Raw genomic sequence first — 19,588 nt, 5'->3', positions numbered from 1 at the left:
ATGGGAGCTCGGCAATTTTAACAAGTGTGCCCTCTGGTGAGGGCTGTTAATGGGAGAGAGTACGCATGCGTGAGGCAGGAAGTCTATGTGAAATCTTTGTAACTTCCCCTCAATTTTGCAGTAAACCTAAAACTGCTCTAAAAAAAAAAAAAAAACAAAAAAAAAAAACACGAAAGAAAAAGGCAGCGCAGCACCGCGTTAACTGGACCCAGCCTCCTCTCGCCTTTATTACTGCTCTGAGTTTAGGAAGGCCGATCATTCTGCTCAACAGGCACGAGCTAGTGGGTGAAGGCAGGCGAGGAAATCAAAAGGCAGGAGATTTTATTCTGCCCAATAGGCTGTGCCCCCAGCTCGGTGCCTCTGTGCGCCTTGGCGGCCTCAGACCCTGGGGGGCTTCTTGGGGTCCTTGTTCTTGCCCGGCATGAAGGCGTACAGCTCCTCGATGAGCATCTCCATGCGGGCGGTGACCTCGGTCACCGTGTCGATGACCAGCTTCTGCTGCAGCTTCAGCTTGTTGTTCTCCCACAGCGCCTTGTTCTCCTCCTGGAACAGCCGGTGCTCCTCGCGCAGCACGTGCAGCGCGCGGTTCTCCTCCTGCAGGAGCCGGTTCTCCTCGCGCAGGACCTGCAGGCTCTGGTTCTCAACCCGCAGGGCCTGCAGCGCCTGGTTCATCTCCCGCAGCAGCTCCAGGGGCTGGCTGCCGTCCGCCAGGCCCGCGGCCGCCTGGCTCTCCTCCTCCCGGGAGGAGCCCGCCAGGTTGCTGACCATCTCGCGCAGGGCGCGCAGCGTCTTGGAGTCGTCCTGCGGGCTGGCGGGCCCCTTGGGCTCCTCGAAGGGGGAGAGGCCCGCGCCCGGGTCGGGCAGCAGCCCGGGGCCGTGCGGCTCCTCCAGGGGCGAGGGGGCCGGGTTGCTCTCCTCCGCGGGGCCGGGCTTCTCCTCCGTCGGGACCCAGTAGGCCTTTCTCTGCTCCAGCAGCTGCTGCAGGGCGCGGTTCTCCTCGCGCAGGAGCCGCAGGGCGCTGTTCTCCTGGCTGCGGTGCCCCTGCAGCGCCGGGTCCTTCTTCGCCGCTCCGGGGCCGCGCTCTCCTTCGCAGCAGCGGCGACGAGGCCCGGCTGTCCTCGCGGCCGGGCGACAGCTTCTGCTCCTCCCAGAAGACCTGCAGGATCTTGTTCCTTGCGGAGGGTCTTGTTCTCCTCGCGCAGGGCGCGGTTCTCCTCCCGCAGGCACTTGTTCTCGTCCTGCAGCAGGTACTCCTTGGCCAGCCGCTTGTGGTGCAGCTTGTGGTGGAAGGACGACGAGGGGGAGAAGTAGGGCGACTGCAGGCGGCAGTTCTCGTTCACCCACCGCCCGTCCTGAAACACGAACATCTCGTCGCTGAGCTGCACGCGGGGAGGGTTGTAGTCCAGCTCCAGGTCGGCCTGGGAGGTGGGGCGCTCCATGGGGTCCAGGGGCACAGAGGAGAAGCGATTCAGCGGGTAGGAGTGCTGGCTGACCACCCTGCGGCTGGGCCTGGACAGGGCGGCCTGCCTGGGGCAGCGCGGGCTGGAGTACAGGTTGTGGAGCCTCAGGAAGGGCTCGGCCGTGCCCCTCTGCGGGAGAGAACAGGAGGCCCAGAGTTAGTGAAGGGGCGGACACACCCTAGGCTGGCTGACACCCCGCAATAACCCCCGGCTGATGGTCTGGCCTGGCTCGGCCACAGTAGGCACTTTTGCCTCTTGTGGTCCTCACAAGGTACTGCAGTTGACGCTCATTATTCCCCGCAGTGCTGTTCGATGAAATTTCTGAGGACACTGAACCATGAATTATGATACTGAACCATGACTACTAGGTTAGGTTCCTGAGAGCCTCTGGTCACATTTTCACCCACCATTCAGCACATCGCCCATTTGTGTCTGTTGAGAGACACCTTATTTAATACGTATTGTTGATTCGTTAGCATTGAACTCTGACGACAGCACTGTAACTCACGCCTGAACAAAGTTCACCTGACACCTGTTTTCTCTGTAAGGCACACCCCTGCCTTCGTGTGCTTGGGAAGACGAGACAGCACTTCAGCATGATGCTCGAGGGTGATTTTCGGCAGTGAAATCACCAACAAAAAGCACGGAAATGTGAAAATCCTGGTACTAAATAAGCTGTGAAATAAACGCCATTTCACAGTAGAAGAGCTGAAACAAGGCTCCTCACTGAGCACCTTTGCGGCAGGCACCTCAAGTGTTCCCTCACTCTGTGCGTGTCCGTGGATGGCCGCGGAAGTGCCAGGAGTGCTGATTTGGGAGTTACCAAAAATAAATTTAGTGGAAAAAAATTAGGCGAATTTACAAACATGGATTCACCAGTAATGAGAGTGACGGTTCTGTTGCTGATTCGCATGTGAAATGAAGAGCTCTCGCCCTCCCTGAGACCCAGATTTTTCACCAGTAACAGCAGGGTTGTCAAGCTCCATGATCTCAAATTAGGCACCTTCCAACACTGAAAGTCAGTGAAATGTGCCCCAAAATGGAAATAACGCGTGCCCTGCTTGGTTCACAACACTTTGTGAGGACTGAATGAGAGAAGGAATGCAAAAGTGATTTTAAAACTGCCAGGTGGCATAGAAATGTAGGATGTTATCCGGAAAAGTAGGCTTCACTAATGGAAGAATTCTGAGTTGCATTCAAAAAGTGGTGAACAGGTGAAATGCATCCTGGAGAAGACACAGCAACCGCAGCAATACATTTAAATAAAAATATGATCGTGATATTTACTTCTGAATACACTGAAAACATTTCATCCAAGTACATCGCAATGCTCTCCAAATACAAATTTCTTATTTCTTAGGTTACTTTCACTATTTTACAGATAGAGAAGATAGAAAATAAGTCAGGTTATATACTATATTTATATAGTGTATATTTGTATATCTCTACACATATACTGTGTGTGTGTGTGTGTGTGTGTACATAGAGATAATTTGCACAGTGTATAAGGTTGGTTAGAATTCCTTAAGACCCAACGAGCTAGACAAATAGATGGCACAGTTCTATGCCATTAACTTTACAATAAGCACATGTCATTAACTTTGTAAGGATGTGATTAATCTTCCAGATAGTGAGGGTGTGAGGACATTCTGTAATCATATCCTTATTTGCTTTAAATAAATCCAGCCTCCATAGTTTTTATATTTCTCAACTGGAAAAGCACATTGGCTCTTGTGGCTGAACCTATGATCAGAATGAACCTTATGGAGGATAGTCCACACCATGTCCTTGTAAATTTAAGGTCCTTTGATCTAGATTTCTGGGAAGATTAGCCAAGGTCAACAAGGAGTACAACTGGAGAGGTCCTCTCCATCCTCAAACTAGAAACAATGCAAGGCTCCATCTCAGCAGCGTCTTACTCTACACCAGTGGTTCTCAACCTTGGCTGCACATTAGAATCACCGGGGATTCTTTATAAAATCCTGATTTCCAGAGGATAAGGCCCAGAAGTCAGGATTTAAAAAAGATTCCCAGGTGATTCTAATGTGCAGCCAAGGTTGAGAACCACTGCTCTACACTATCTTATTATGGAAAATGCAGTTTTAGTCAATGGTGTGTATCCCAATCCTGAAAAGGAAAGGGAAGAAGGAAACAAATATTGAGCCTCAATTTTGTGCCAGGCCCTGAGCTGAGCATTCTATCTATCGAATTACCTCACGACACTGAATTTAAAAGGTGTTATTATTATTCCCATTTTACAGATGGAGAAACTCAAACTCAGATAAGTTAAATAACCCGTATCAGTGCACTTGCTAATCCACAAACCCAGTTCTGGTTCCCTGAACTTATATGTCTGAGGAATACACATGGGGGATTGCCATGGATTTATCAAAGGATTTGCAGTACTTTGGGGGCCAAGACACTTTTTCCTTACCTTTTCATTATAGAAAATTTCAAACATATATAAAAAGATAAAGAGAATAATCTAATAATTATTAGATGTGTACATTGTTTCATGTACCCATCACCTAGCTTCAGTAATTATTAAATTGAGGCCACAATTATTTCATATATCCCATCAGCCAATTCCACAACCACTCCCTTGTCACTGGGTTGTTTTAAAGCAAAGTGTAGACATTGTCTCATTTTATCCATAAATAAATCAATGTGTATCTTTTAAACAAAACCACAATACCATTATCATCCTTTTAAAATTTAGCAATAATTTCTTAATATCAGCAATTACTGAGTCAGCGTTCAAATTTCCCTAATTGTCCTATTTCTTTTTTAGGGTTGTTTGATTTCAATCAGAGAGATAGTCTTCTTGATATAAGTATATGTCCAAAGAGAAATGTATAATGCTTTATACCTGTTCAGAGAATCCCTGATGGCCTTTAAATCATCCTATTCAGCTGCCATTATTCTATATTCACTTTCTGAACTGGGTACTCAATGAATTTTCAACTGTCCCCTCAACAGAAATGCACTAAATAAAAACTTAATGTAAAGTGATGGTTCTCTAGCTATGGATAATCTGGTATCTGGGTCCTTATCTTTATGCATGCCATCAGGTGGCCTTAGTCACATCCTCTCACCTTTTGACCTTTGTTTCCACTTCTGTATAATGAGGATCGGTGGCATTACCTCTAAATACCCTCTTAGTCTAAATTTATCTGGTTCCACAGATCCACATTTGTGAATGGGTACCACAATGCCCCCAGCAGAATTCTTTTACTAACCTAGTTGACATCTTGTCCCCTCCCTTAAATGGTCAACACTTCCTAGCAAGACCCTGTTGCCTTCTCTGTTCCATGCCCACCACTCCTGATTCAGAAAATGTTGATGGACTAATAGGTTCCTTTACTTCTTTACCCAGGAGACCAAATTCTCCCCTTATAACTGAGTCCTAATATCTTTCCTTCTATCTCCAGATAGGACCAAGAAAGAAATCAAATCCACTACTGACTCATGGCCTAGTCTTTTAGAACACAAAAACATCTTCACTTTAGCCTCATCTACCCAAGAATTTTAGCCTCATCTACCCAAGATGAGGCTAAAGTAAAGCAGCACCTTTTCTATTTCTGAAAGTGAGAAGATACTAAATATACAGGCATTTCAGATATGCCAAGAGTCCTGATTGAACTTTGGGAAAACATTATGCCAAGACAAATTCTTTCCTTCCCATTGATTTCCCTGATTGCAATCAGACCAGCTGAACTTGGTCCTCAAATGAAAGCTCTTTCCTGGCCTTGTGAAAACTCCTCACCCTAATCTAGTCCCACTCTGAATGTTATTGCACCAATTATTCTTCCACATTTATGTTAATGAATCAACTAATATTGCTTTAGCATACAGTCTCAGACCTTACCCTCAGGGAACTTCCAGTCAATTTAAAAAGTCAGTTATTAGAGAGAGGTCAAATGAGAGAGGTCAAAGTTCCACAAGCATTAATGCAGGCAGTAAGGATGGGAATCCGTGGCTGGACACCTGGTGAGTCCTGGCTTTGCACTGTATGAGTGCATGACCTTTTAAGATATTTTCATTTCCATGCTTATATTTCCATGTATAGGATATGTGGATACTAACATGATTCAGAGTCACCCCGTGTTTGTGCAGGTTGTACAATGACAAACTCCAGAGGGTGCTATTTACAACTGTTGTTGCAGTGCACAACCTTACTATAAATGCTGTCCCACCGCAGTTTATTGTAGAATTCAAAATAAAATAATAAAATGTGATATTTTTTTTGTTTATAGTGAGCTGCAGAAATGCAAGGATGTACTTCAGTTAGGAAGATAAGTTGTTTAGCATTTCCTTAGAGAAAGATTTATAGAATAAGAAAAAGAAAATAACACTTACTAAATGACTATTATATGACAACTAGAGGCTCAGTGCATGAAAATTCATGCACTGGAGGGGGGCTCCCTCAGCCCAGCCTGCCCCCTCTCATAGTCCGGGAGCCCTCAGGGGCAGGAGGCAACCTGATGATCAGGAAAAGGCGACACCCTATCACACCTCTGCTGCTGCTGCTGCTACTACCAGCAGTGCAAGCCTCGGCCAGCCCTGGTTACCTGAACCTTGGGCAGCCCTGGGCAGCTGGGCAGCCACCATCTGAGGCTTGCCTGTGCCTCGGGCCAGCCCTGGGTGGCTGGGGGGCTGAGGGGACTGGGGGACTCCGGAGGCAGGCGCATGGAGCTAGGCCCGCCTGGGGGTGGGCCCAGCCTTGGCATAAGCTTGCCACCCTGGCTGGGCTGAGGGGACTGGGCACCACCATCTTGTGGCTGTAGGTGCAGCCATCTTTGAGGGCGTGCAGCTAATTAGCATATTCCCTCCTTATTGGCTGTGGGCGCCACCATCTTTGAGAGCGGGGCAGTCAATTAGCATATTTCCTCCTTATTGGCTGTAGGCACTGCCATCTTTGCCATGGCGTGTCATATCATATGACTATATGATAATTGATTTCCACATTCATAGTTAATGTCTTACCAAAAAGAGCCACCCATGGTTCTACCTCAGATCACATAGCCAGGAAGGGGGCAAAGCCATGGTTTAAAACCAGGCTGACTCAAATGACATGCTCATCCTAGCCCCTCACAAAGGCCAGATGCTTTATTTTGTATCTGTCAATATAATTACTTTGCAGTGGTTCTCTTATGTTCTGTCCTGTCTTCTCCCTAGGTGAATAAATTGCAGCTCTCTAAGACAGTGACCTGTTCCTTTTTTTTTTTTTTACATCCTTAGTCCTGGAAATTAGAACAGCACATTTCATATACAGTGGAGGCGTAATGAGCCCTTGCTAATCAAACCAAAATGCACTGAAAGCTAAGGAGGAGATATTAGGTTGAAATATGTGAAACTGTTAACATTGTGCCATTTTTGGCTTACAAAAGAGGTGATTTTGTTTGTCTTAATATACTAGTGTATTTGATAAAGCTATGTCCTCATTTCAATTCATATATTTAAACTGCAGAGCTGCTGCTGCATAATATAAGTGGTATAACAGTGGAAGTCTCCTCATGTGAATCTCACAAAACTGTAGGTTCATCTATGTAGCTCTTCAGCTGTCCCCTGCATACAAATGCCTCGGGCATGCTGGTTGTCTATATCACCATCTTAAACCTATAATATAATGAGTGCTGAGGCCGAAAATTCTCAGTAACTTTGGGCTCCAATGTCCCATATCTTTGAGTGCTCTTCAGCAAGTCACTTAGCTACTCTGAATGTCACCTCTAAAATGAACCTAAATGTAGCTGGTCTACCTGTTTCCTTAAGTTGTTCTGAGAGGCCAAGAAAGTGGTAGGCAAGCCGTCATAAAGACCAGATGGCCAGGTCTACTTGTAAGGCAAAAACAAAATTCCTGGCCTATGGCAAATGCTGAATATATTTCTTTACAAAAGGACTTTCCAAAATGTGAGCATTTGTGCTAAGCAAATACATGAGGTACAAAATCCCAGGCCTCCATAGCCTATGTTTGAAGCCAGCTCCTTCTCAGGAGGTCACCTTGACCAGTGGTCTCACTGGGTTGGTTTTGTAAGCTAAATTATTCTGTCCTTGATGTCCTTGAGCCCTGACAAAAGATAGGAGCCAACAAAAAGCCCCTGGAACATCCCTGAAAGTTCTGATAAGCCTGGAGGCCGAGCCTCTGGCAGCAGGTCCAAGTCCCCAGAGCAGCTTGGCCCAGGAAGATTGTCTCCTCCCTGACCATTGGGAAATGCTTTCACAATAAGACACATCCAGTAGGAGGGAGAGGAAACAGTTGGCTTTTTCCTGGGAGAATGGGATATGAGGATGGATGGAGGAGAGAAATACAATTGGCTACGAGGTTCACGATACCTTCCCTTCAGGCCTTATTAGGAAGGTGACCAAGAGACTAGAGACTCTGCCCTCAGGAGAATGTGCTCATAGTTGTAACCTAAAATGTGTTTATGCTGGGGATTCAGGAAGAGCCCTGGGCACAAATCCTTCACAGATGCCTGAATCTCACCTATGAATGGGAATTGTTCCTTAGCATCAGGCCTGGCCTTCTCCCTGTCATTTCCTTCTTAAATATAAGTGATCCTGGAAGAAAAATGTTTGAAATCACCAACAACTGGGTGCCTTTTTCAGATCACCAGCCTCCTGGCAAGTGGAGAGAACAGAGGAAGAGTGGTCAATGGTGGGGGAGAAGAGGCAAAGGGTAAAGGGGTGGGTGATAAGACCAATGTCTCTTACTGATGCTACGGCATTTCTAAGGAACAGGACTCTCTGTGTGGGACCTTTTGGGGTGGAGTTCCTGGGGTTGGTGGCTTCCCATCTAAATGGGTTTAGGGACAGGACTGGCCGGCTTACCTAACACTGAAGTTCTCTCCACTCCTGGAACAGTGTGGCTACCACACACCAGAAGAGATGTCCAAAGCCTAGTAGATTCCAAGACTATTAACAAAGTTTTTTAAACACCTACTTTGCCAACAGTACTGAGGGTTACAATCAAAGAGCATTCAGCCATCTGAGGTACTTACCGGCATAGGAAGCTGAGAGGCCCAGGATGCTAGAAGGAAGAGCCAGATATACTACTAATTTTCAGATGAGGTGACAAAGGCTGAAGCTCATTATCAGCTCCCTATACCATGTTAAAATCAATGTTGATTTTAATGCAAATAGGTAAGAGGATAATTCACAGGTGAATGTAATTGATTTTAATAAATTATAACATTAAGAGCAAAGAGGATAAATATGTCATCATGTGTGGTAGTTTCAGCTAATTGCTTAAGAATCTCATGAAATCAAATTGGCAGAGATATTGGTATTGTCAGCAGACTCCATAACTTCCAAAGAACAAGCCCAAACAAATGGGATTGAGAAAAGGAAAGTGGAGGAATGAGGGGGCCCTGGAGGGTGCTTTCAGAGTATAGATACTTCATTAATGATCAAGTAGTAAACATCTTCATGAAATTCACAGATAGTGCTCAGTTGGGGAAACAGGAATGCCTGTGAGAACTGAATCATTATAAACATATGTACCAAAGGAACCAGGAGGTCAGCTAGCTTGGGCAGGAAATAACACTGATGGCTTGCAACTTAATGTGCTGAAGGGAAATAGATCAGAAAACACAAATATTTAATATGAGGAAGAAAAACTAGAAATCAATAAGACCTGGAAAGACCTAAGGGTGATAACAATTAGTGAGTCATAGGCATTTGCCATGTAACTGAGGAGCCCCAATGCGCAGCATGATTGGGAGCTGGGAGGCCAAAGGCACTTTCTGGAGACACAGAGCTGCTGATGCAATTCCCTTCTAAAACAAATGGACTCAGTTCCAGAATAAAACAGCATGTGACAGATAGATGCAGGAAGGTCAGGTGCAAACAGGTAAGATGCAGGAAGAGGAAGCACTATCTATAAAAGCAAGAGAAGAAGCAGAAGGCTAAGGCATGGCCTGGCCCAGCCAGGTGGCATATTCCCAACTTGTGGTGTAGCAGAGTGAGTGGGCATTAACCTGGGTTTAAGCCCCTAACTCCAGCTCTGCTGTTATTAGTAGGGTTCCTGGGGTTCCCAGTTCCTGCACTTGTATAATCGCTGCCTCATACTTGCATGGCCCAGGGCTCAACACATGATCAAATCAGTGCTCGGTCAGATAGTTCTCCTTCCCCTTGTTAACCACATCAATCCCTTTCCCCAAGCCTGGAGGAGGTCCGACGAAGTCATTGGTCCCTCCCACAGCCCTAGTGGTGGCACAGTTCAGATAATCTAAACTTATAGATCACCATACCCCTCCCCCAGTGCACCAGCCTAGAACATCCTGGCAGGTGTGTGAAACCTGGTACATGACTTATGTCCCCCTGGCAGGTGTACCCATGATGCCATATCTGCCCATAAGGAGCACTTGTGCCCAGGGCAGCAGGTATCCTCCCATCCCATGCCCTCCATGCACTCCTGGACCCCAGCAGGGGCATCGGGTCCTGCAGCACAGGAAGTGGATGGCCCCAGAACAAGCTCGAGTCTTTTTAAACCACTCTCCAGTTCTGTTCTCTTTCTCTCCTCCGCCATGCTGGGTTGTTTCTGGGAGGCTGGCAGGGAGAGTTATGCTAGGTTGAAGACTTTCATAACTCTCTATCACATAATCACTATTTCAAACCCTATTCTGACCCCCATGCCCAACCTCATCTTCAGGTTGGTACCCTCTGCCAGTCCCTTAACAAAACAAACATTGATTTATATGAGCTGCGAACAAACCAAAGGAGCAACACCCATCATCAGGAGAGTAGTGGCCAACAGACCTGCATGTGTATGTTACGTGGAAAGAATCAAACCTAAAACAAGGTTCCTACAGTTGCAGGAACCTTGTGGGCAAGCCATCCTGTCTAATGATCAGGATGAAGTGAGCTTATGTTCTAAGCTTCATGAGCTGAAACAGGGAAGTAGCTGTTCACTACAAAGTTATAGAATAATGTGAAAACAAATAGCCAGAATGCTTTTTTGTCCTGTAGGTGTCCTCCTGCTGAACATACTTGCCTAGAATGTTACAGTTACCTCCACCTGTGGAAAGAATGCTGAAGGTTTTCTTTCTAATCTTGTTCTTTTCAAAACATGTAACACTGGTAATCAATACTGTCCCTCCACATCCCTGGACAGAGGTTTCAGATAGTTACCTCTGCACTGGACTCCTCCATCCTACATTTCAGCCCCTTTGGTTGCACTGCCATGGTCTTCCAACAGGGCCTTAGGTGACTCTGTGGAGAAGTAAGGTTGCCCCCTTTGTGACATAGCAGCAGTCGACACAATCCAATCAGGAGAACCCCGCCAAGGAAACGGCTGCTTAGCAGAAGGAGAACTGAGAATCTCCAGCCTGTCAAGACTTCATCCTTTCATTGGTCTCTGTTCTGAATCCCTTATGCCCACCCCCTTACACTCTGTCTTGGGTGAACAGCAGGCCTTCATTCTCTTGACATTTCCAAATGACCTTGTATCCCGTTGTATGTACTAGGTTTTCTTCTCATGGATTGAGTTATATGTATTTGATTGCAAGCCCCAGTTCTGATTCTCCTCCAAAAATCCAGAGTGGTGGCACGAGTACCAAAACACCTAATTTTCAGAAGATTGGCTTATTTCAGAGTGTCATGTGTTAGGGCTGGAAGGTCTTACCAGATCACCTAACCCACCCTCTTCAGTCGAGGAATGAGGGGACCCAAGACCCACAGTGGCTAAGTGGACTCCCTGACACATGACTAGATGAAATAGTCACACACAGCTGGTTGGCAGCTGACACACAACTAAAATCAAGGTCTTGACTACTCTATAGGCGTCATTCTATAACATCTTGCTAGAGTTTTGAAAGAGGAGGAATATACTGGCTAAAACTGATACTTTACATCCTTCTGTGATTATCCATACCTGAGGTAGAACCACATTGATTGGAATTTCTAGGTTTTCAGGTCTGGTATCTCTTGTTCTTGTAAAATGTGGCCTTGAGTGCTGTGGAAAAGAGAAAATAAGATGTCTGCTTCCCAGCTCATCATCTGGGCCTCAATCTCTCATCTGTAAAACACAGGAGTTTCTACTCACTTACCTCCTCTTGTAAATTATGTACATTATGAAAAACTGAGTTTGAAAGAATGTGAAGATGATATCTGATAAGGGGCTTTATCAACATCTGAACAAAAGTTAAGATAGGTATTGTGGTTGGTGTCAAAGCCTTCCAAAAGCCTTTGGAGCAGAGATACCTACACCTAGTATCTTTTTAAGATTATTATTTTTATCTCAAGTAAGAAGCCATACCAATGTTAGGTGCCAGGTATAGGTCCTATGCAGAAGTTGGTCACCAAAACACTCAGAACATTCCAGAGGTGACATCACAAAACAATATAGTGCTTTTCAAGGCTCATGGTCTCTGTCTCTGAGCATCTCAGGCAGGAATGAGGCATCTGGCAGTCAGAAAAAGCTCACCCTGGTGTGTCCACTTGCCTGGTCAGGGTCAGTGTGACACATAATAGTCCAAACACTAACCCCCTGTTTGGTCATTCTGGCTGCCATTTGCATCCCTCCTGCTAGGCTAGGCTCAGATCCCTATCTTTTCTTCAGAGGTGGCATCGTCTACTTGTAGTTGGATTACTCAACAAGGAAGGAACCCAAACTGAATTCTTTCCAGACTGAGAAAAAATGAAATGCAGTATGTTTTCTGACACCAACCAGTTCTCCAATTCTCTGACACCAGCTGGACATCCTGAAATTCCATTCAATTCTAACACAATCTATCTGTAGTTAGAATCGGATCCCAAAGTTAACGGCTTGTTCCCACAAGACTGCCCCTAATTCAGATGCCTGGGCCACCAGTATTTCTGACTAACTGGCTACATCAGGGATTCCCACAACCCCCTCCTCGGGTTTGATGATTCTGTAGAATAGCTCACAGAACTAAAAAAAATAACAACCACACTTTACTTACAATTACTGTTTTATTATAAAAGATGCAGCTTGGGAACAGCCAAATGGAAGAATTGCTTAGGGCAAGACAGAGAGAGATGTAAACCTTCCATCCTTATTCACTGACACGTCAGCCTCCCAGCATCTCCATGTGTTCACTAACCTAAAAGCTCTCCAAACCCTGTTGATTAGGTGTTTTTATGGAGGTTCCACCACATCGTCATGATTGATTAAATCATTGGTCTTTGGTGATTGAAAATTTCCAGCCCACGCCCATCCCCTTTTCCAGAGGTGGGGCACAGGGGGCTGACAGTACCCACCCTCTAACCACATGGTTGATTCACCTGGCAATCAGCTCCAATCCCAAAGCTATCCAGGGGCCTCACTAGGAGTCACCTCATTAGCATACACTTATGTGCTCCAAAGGGACTCCTTATGAATAATAAAAGACACATCTATCACCCAGGATATTTTAAGGGTTTTAGGAGCTCTGTACCAGGAACTAGGAACAAAGACCAAATATATATTTTTATTCTGCCATATGTATAAACTGCATCAAGACCACAATGCTGACATCTGGGCTTTGTGAAGGGGGCAGCCCTGCCCCATGACCTCAAGTTTGTCCACTCTTTTGCCTCTAGTGACTGTTAGTGCAAGCCCTCTTGTGTATCTTGAGCCTCTACTAAGGCAGAGAGCTCCAATTCCGCATTATGATGCCATATGCAGGGGAAGAGAGTGGTAAGTCGAGGTCAGCAGATTCAAGGACACCTAAATGCCCAATGGAGTCTCCCACACCCAAGTTACAAGCAAGTATCACTCTAAGAAAATCTAATATACAGCAATTCAAATATAAAGCAAGAAGGTAATTAATCACATGATCAAAGAATTCCTCATTTTAAATGGGAATTTCTCCAAGGGTGTTTTTTTTAATTGAAATTAAAATTTTGTTTTTAAATTGTAGTTATAAACACACAACATTAAATTTACTATCTTAAATATTTGTAAGTATACAGTTCAGTAGTGTTAAGTATATTCACATTGCTGTGCAATAGAACTTTTTCATCTTGCAAAACTGAAACTCTATGGCCATTAAACACTAACCCAACACCCGCCCCACCCCCTACATCTCCCCTGCCCTGGCAACCATCTTTCTACATTCTATTTCTATGATTTTGACTATTTTAGATACCTCATATAAGTAGAATCATACAGTATTTGTCCTTTTGTGACTGGCTTAATGGCTTAGCATCATGTCTTCAAGATACCTTCATATCAGGCATGTGACAGGATGTCTTTTTTTAAGCTGTGTAATATTCTTTTTTATTTATATACCACATTTTATTTATCCATTGATGAACATTTGTACTGTTTTAACTGTTACTATTGTGAATAATGCTGCAATTAACACAAGTATGCAATATCTCTTTGAGATCCTGCTGGAATTTTTTTGGATATATACCCAGAAGTGGGATTGCTGAATCATATTCAGTTTTATTTTTACTCTTTTGAGAAATCCCCGTACTTTTTTTCACAGCAGCTGCACCATCATTTGACATTCCCACCAACAACACATAAGGGTTCCAAGTTTTCTGCATCCTCGTCAATATTCATTGTTTTCTGTTTCTCCAAGGTTTTCTTTCTTTTTTTTAATTCTCACCCAAGTATATTTTTAACAATGATTTTAGACAGAACAGAAGGGAGGAGGGAGAGAGAGAGAGAGAGAGAGAGAGAGAGAGAGAGAGAGAGAGAGAGATGGGAGAGACACATTGATTGGTTGCTCCTGCACACACCCCGACTGGGGTTGGGAATTGAACATGAAACCGAGAAAACACAGTTCAGTTTTCTCTTATACACACATCTCATTAAACCACCTTCACATCTATCTTTGAGGATGAGCTAGGAAGACAAAACAGAGAAGGAAGTAGCTGTTTTCATTTACTAGGGCAGCCCAAACAAAGGGCCATGAACTGAATAGCTTAAAACAATAGAAATTTGTTGTCTCACAGTTCTGGGGGCCAGAGGTTCAAAATCAAGGTATTGGCAGACCTATGCTCCCTCTGAAACCCGGAGAATTCTTCCTCACCTCTTCCTAGTTTCTGTGGTTGTTGGAAACCCTTGGTCTTCCTTAACTCGCAGAGTAGCATTTCAGCCTCTGCCTCTGTCATCACATAGGTTTTCCCCTCAAGCGTCAGTATCTGTTCTCTTCTTATAATATGACCAGTTATATTGGGTTAAGGTCCACCCTACTCCTGCATAACCTCATCTTAGCTAATTATATTTGCAATGACACTATTTCCAAATCAGATCCAATTCTGAGGTATTAGGGGTTATGACTTCAACATACCTTTTTGGGAGGACAAAATTGAATTCATAACAGAAACTAATATTAACTGAACACCTAGTGAGCATCAGCACTGTGCTCAGCACTTGATATGTTATTTCACTGCATTAGAGTCACTGCTATGTAGGCAGGTCCTACCATCCATCGTTGGGATATAGTCCACCCTTGGGGGTCCCTAAACCCATCATGTGGCCCATCTCCAGCAGATAGAACCTCTTCCTCCCACAGAAGGCACCTCTAGTGCCAAGGAGCACATGCTCTACCCCATGGACAAAAGACTCTGCCAATAAGCCGGATGTATTTTATTACTATTATATATTATTCATATGTGTTATTTACATTATACTATTTTGCCTACTCTTACTCCCACTGCCTTCCCTGATCTTTTGGCCATTTGGCCCCTAGTTCCCTCCAGGGTGATAAAATCCTTACCCCAGGCCTGTCCTGAGGCCATATCTAGAGAACTTACCCCATTTAAGTTCCTTTGTGGTTTTCTAAAGTTTTATCTGTGATATCATGGGGAGCTTATGGTACAGTTCATCCTAGAAAGGAGTCTTACTATTGGATGATCACAAAACTCCCAGCGTCCAGGCAATGGTGCAAATCATTTCCTTCCCCACTGCACCACCAACTGGTCAACCAGAGATCTCCTCTGATGGATGTCCGGGGTCTGTCTCTTTGTAGGCTCTCTCCTTCCTCACCTCCGCCATAGTCTTTTGCCTCTCTCTTCAGAGGCCTGGCCCCCAGGTGAAGGGGCAGCCACCATATCTGGCTGATGGTGATGGCTCTCAGAGCATAATAGTAACTCATCACCCACCATTATCTGATCAAAGACCCTACCTACCCCATCCTGTGAGGGAAAGTGCTGGGGGAACGAAAGAAAGCAATGAACACCTGGACAGTCCTGCCACATTAGCATGAAAATAACTTCTTTTCCTAAATTCAAAGGACTGGCATTAACAAGAATGAATGAGATACAAATAGCAAGGTCATGGACACTGGCGTCAGTCAGTAGACCTGTGTGCAAATCTGAAGGCCAAGAAATAGTTAATTACCATGTGTCTTAGTCAGCTCTGTGTGCTATAAGAAAATACCATAGACTGGAAGGCTTAGACAACAAACATTTATTTCTCATAGTTCTGGAGACTGGGAGTCCAAGATCAAAGTGCCAGAAGATTTGGTTCCTGCTGAGACCCATTTCCTGGCTTGCAGATGGCCACCTTCTCGCTGTGTCCCGACATGATGGAGAGTTCTGATTTCTTTTGCTCTTTTATAACACACTAATCCCATCCATAAGACTTCAGCTAAACCTAAATGAAAAGCCAAACCTCCAAATACCATCACATTGGGGGAGTAGGGCTCCAAAATAGGAATTTTGAAGGGACACAAATATTCAGTTCATAACATTATGTGACTTGGGCAAGTCCCCCTACCTCTCAGAAGTTCAGTTTCCTCATCCCCAAAATGAGGAAATCCTATCTAATTTTAAATAACCCACACAAAGCAGCCAACACTTAGCAAGCTCTCAATAAATAAGCATTGTTTTAGCACCCTGTACAAAATTGCCTTGCTCCCTTTGTCTCAAGCAGCTGATTCACAATTGGTCCGCGATTAAAAAACTTGATACTGCAACTTGTGTGAGGGCTTGTTTGTATGCTTTCTGATTGACTTGCTTTTTGTCTTTAAGGGAAGGGCATTGTGAGCTGGGCCAGTCTGGTACTGGCATCTGCCATTGCCCATTAGCTGGGTTCCTTCCTCTTCTGCAGGCTGCGTGCATCCATGACTCAGTACTGAGAGGCCTCCTTGAGATTGCACCCAAAATGCCTGTCATTACTCAGATTAACACCATCATCAATCATCTATGTTCTGTGAGCATCCACAATCGGTGAACGCTACCCAGAGCTCAGAGGTAGGCATGCCTCATGGGTTTCTAATCTAAACAGACAGGTAGAGCAGAAACAAAGGAAAGGGCAAGCATGCAGCTGAGACTCTCTAGGCTTTCCTCGCCTGCAACTGTCTGATGATGAACCACAGGGAAGAATTCAACAAACGGGATGGTCTATGAGAGAGCACAGGGTCTCCTGCCCTACCAGGAGTCAGAGGTGGGCATCAGGGGTAGGTTCTAACCTTTCTCTCCTTCTCATTTGTCAAAGGGATGGGAAGTTGCACAATGTAGTAAATCATCATGATGCCTTTCATCTCCAAATTGCATGATGTGCTTGGGAGTATTTGTTACTTTTGCTACTTAGGGCAGAGGCTAGCTCTACCCTGGAGCCAGAGGAGCAGCCCAAACACAGCAAAGCTTTGGGCCAAGCTGCTCCTGGGACAGGCTGGGAGCTCTCACCTTCTGAGGAAGCAGAAGGCAGCAGCTAGGAAGAACAAAAGAGTCTGCCAATGAGTCTATCTGGCAACAAATAAAGATCAAGTGTTGGAAAAGTCTGAGTGGGAAGAAAGTAAAAATATAGCATGGAAGCTACTGAAGTGAATGGTTGCTATTGATAGAAGAATCACTCACATTTGTGGGAATATTGAAAGAACAAAAAGGTGGGCAATCCTGGAAAGTAGGGCAGTTGGCACTTTCAAGTTCCAGAGCTAAACAGCATGGTAAATCCTTTTTGGTAAAGTTAAGAAAGAAGACCATATGCAGGACAGGTCCCCATAAACAACATGGAAACTTGGGGGTCTCTAGAGCTGTGTGGCATCCTTACAAATCTCCCTCCTCAATCTAAAAGCCACTAGAAATCCCCTCAAAGTTCTGACATTTTCTTAATATTAGTTCATCTGTTTACTTGATCCACGAGTGAGGCCTGTCCAGTTTGGCTCAGTGGTTGGAGTGGCAGCCTGTGGACCAAAGGGTCATGGGTTCGATTCCCAGTCAAGGACATGTACCTGGGTTGCAGGTTCCCCAGTCCCAGTCAGAGTGCATGGGGAAAGCAACTAATCGATGTGTCTCTCACATCGATGTTTCTCTCTCTCCTCCTCCTCCTCCTACCTCCCTTCCACTCTCTAGAAATCAATGGAAAAAATATCTTTGCTTGAGAATTAAGAAAAAAAAAGACTATGATATGTGTAATGTAAAACAAAAAATAACAAAGGAATTAATAAACTCACAGATACAGACAATGGAATGATGAGAGAAAGGAGGGTAGGGGATGGCAAATTGGGTAAAGGGGATAAAATATATGGGTGACATGGAAACTAGACTTCAGGTGGTGAGCACACTATAGAGTGCATAGATGTTGAATTATAATGTTGTAAACCTGAAATTTATATAATGTTATTAACCAATGTTACCTCAATAACTTTTTTAAAAAAAGGCATCTAGCCTTGGCCAGTGTTTCTCAGTGGTTAGAGCATTGACCTGAGCACCAAAGGGTTGTGGGTTCGATTCCTGGTCAAGGGCATGTACCTGGCTTTCAGGTTAGATCCCCAGACCTGGTTGGGGTGCTTGTGGGAGGCAACCAATTGATGTGTCTCTCTCACATTGATGTTTCTCTGTCTCTCTGTCTTTCTATCTGTCTCTCTCTCTCTCTCTCTCCCTCCCTCCATCCCTCCATCCCTTCCACTCTCTCTAAAAATCAATGGAAAAAATATCACTGGGTGAGGATTAACAACAACAACAAAAAGACATCCAATGGAAAAGACTTTCAGTCACTAAGAAATTCTTTTTTATTTTGGAAAAAGTCAAAAGAGGTGATTGTGTGATTTCTGACTCCACTCTGAGGTCATCTCAGGTAGGCAGAAGCCACAAGAGTGGCCCAAAGAAAGAGGTAGGCTGTCTCCACCCCAACACCCTCGACCAACAGGGGCAAAACTGAAGGCTTTGTTTATTAGCACAACTTTAACTGTGATTGATGTGATTATGTACATTCCAATCTAAGCAAAATTTTTTTTTTTCGCTTAAAGTATTACAAAGGGTATTACATAAGTGTCCTTTTTTTTCCCCCCCGCCCTTGACACACCCCTACCCTCCCTTACCCCCCAGTGTCTTATGTCCATTAGTTATGCTTATATGCATGCATACAAGTCCTTCGGTTGATCTCTTACTCCCCTCCCTCCTGCCCCCCAACTCTCTCTGGCCTTCCCACTGCAGTTTGGCAATCAGTTTGAGGCAGCTCTGCCTCTGTATCTATTATTGTTCAAAAGTTTGTAATGGTCTTTATTATCCATGAATGAGTGAGATCATGTGGTATTTTTCCTTCATTGACTGGCTTGTTTCACTTAGCATAATGCTCTCCAGTTCCATCCATGATGTTGCAAATGGTAGGAGTTCCTTCTTTTTAACAGCAGCATAGTATTCCATCGTGTAGATGTACCACAGTTTTCTAATCCATTCATCTACTGATGGGCACTTAGGCTGTTTCCAGATCTTAGCTATGGTGAATTGTGCTGCTACGAACATCTGGTTATATATATCCTTTCTGATAGGTGTTTCTGGTTTCTTGGGATATATTCCTAGTAGTGGGATCACAGGGTCAAATGGGAGTTCCATTTCCAATTTTTTGAGGAACCTCCATACTGCCTTCCATAGTGGCTGCACCAGTCTGCATTCCCACCAGCAGTGCACAAGTGTTCCTTTTTCTCCACATCCTCTCCAGCACTTGTCGTTTGTTGATTTGTTGATGATGGCCATTCTGACAGGTGTGAGATGGTACCTCATTGTTGTTTTGATTTGCATCTCTCGGATGATTAGTGACTTTGAGCATGTTTTCATATGTCTCTTGGCTTTCTGAATGTCCTCTTTTGAAAGGTGTCTATTTAGATCCTTTGCCCATTTTTTGATTGGATTGTTTATCTTCTTTTTGTTAAGTTGTATGAGTTCCCTATAAATTTTGGAGATTAAGCCCTTATCAGATATGACGTTGGCAAATATGTTTCCCAAGAGGT

General features: G+C 44.6%; 1 protein-coding gene across 1 annotated transcript; it reads right to left on the bottom strand.

Moving 5' to 3' along the window:
* Positions 1-378: 378 nt before the first annotated feature.
* Positions 379-11,790, bottom strand: SPERT (spermatid associated). Its single transcript, XM_006083530.2, is given in 5 exon segments — positions 379-1,072; positions 1,074-1,172; positions 1,174-1,589; positions 11,332-11,412; positions 11,716-11,790. Coding segments are annotated over 5 exon segments (1,365 nt in total).
* Between the last annotated feature and the right edge of the window lie 7,798 nt (positions 11,791-19,588).

This window comes from Myotis lucifugus, unplaced genomic scaffold (assembly GCF_000147115.1).
Source record: "Myotis lucifugus unplaced genomic scaffold, Myoluc2.0 scaffold_7, whole genome shotgun sequence".
Classification (NCBI taxonomy): Eukaryota; Metazoa; Chordata; class Mammalia; order Chiroptera; family Vespertilionidae; genus Myotis; species Myotis lucifugus.
Note: the sequence above shows the minus strand (reverse complement) of the source record. Positions and strands in the feature narration are given on the sequence as shown.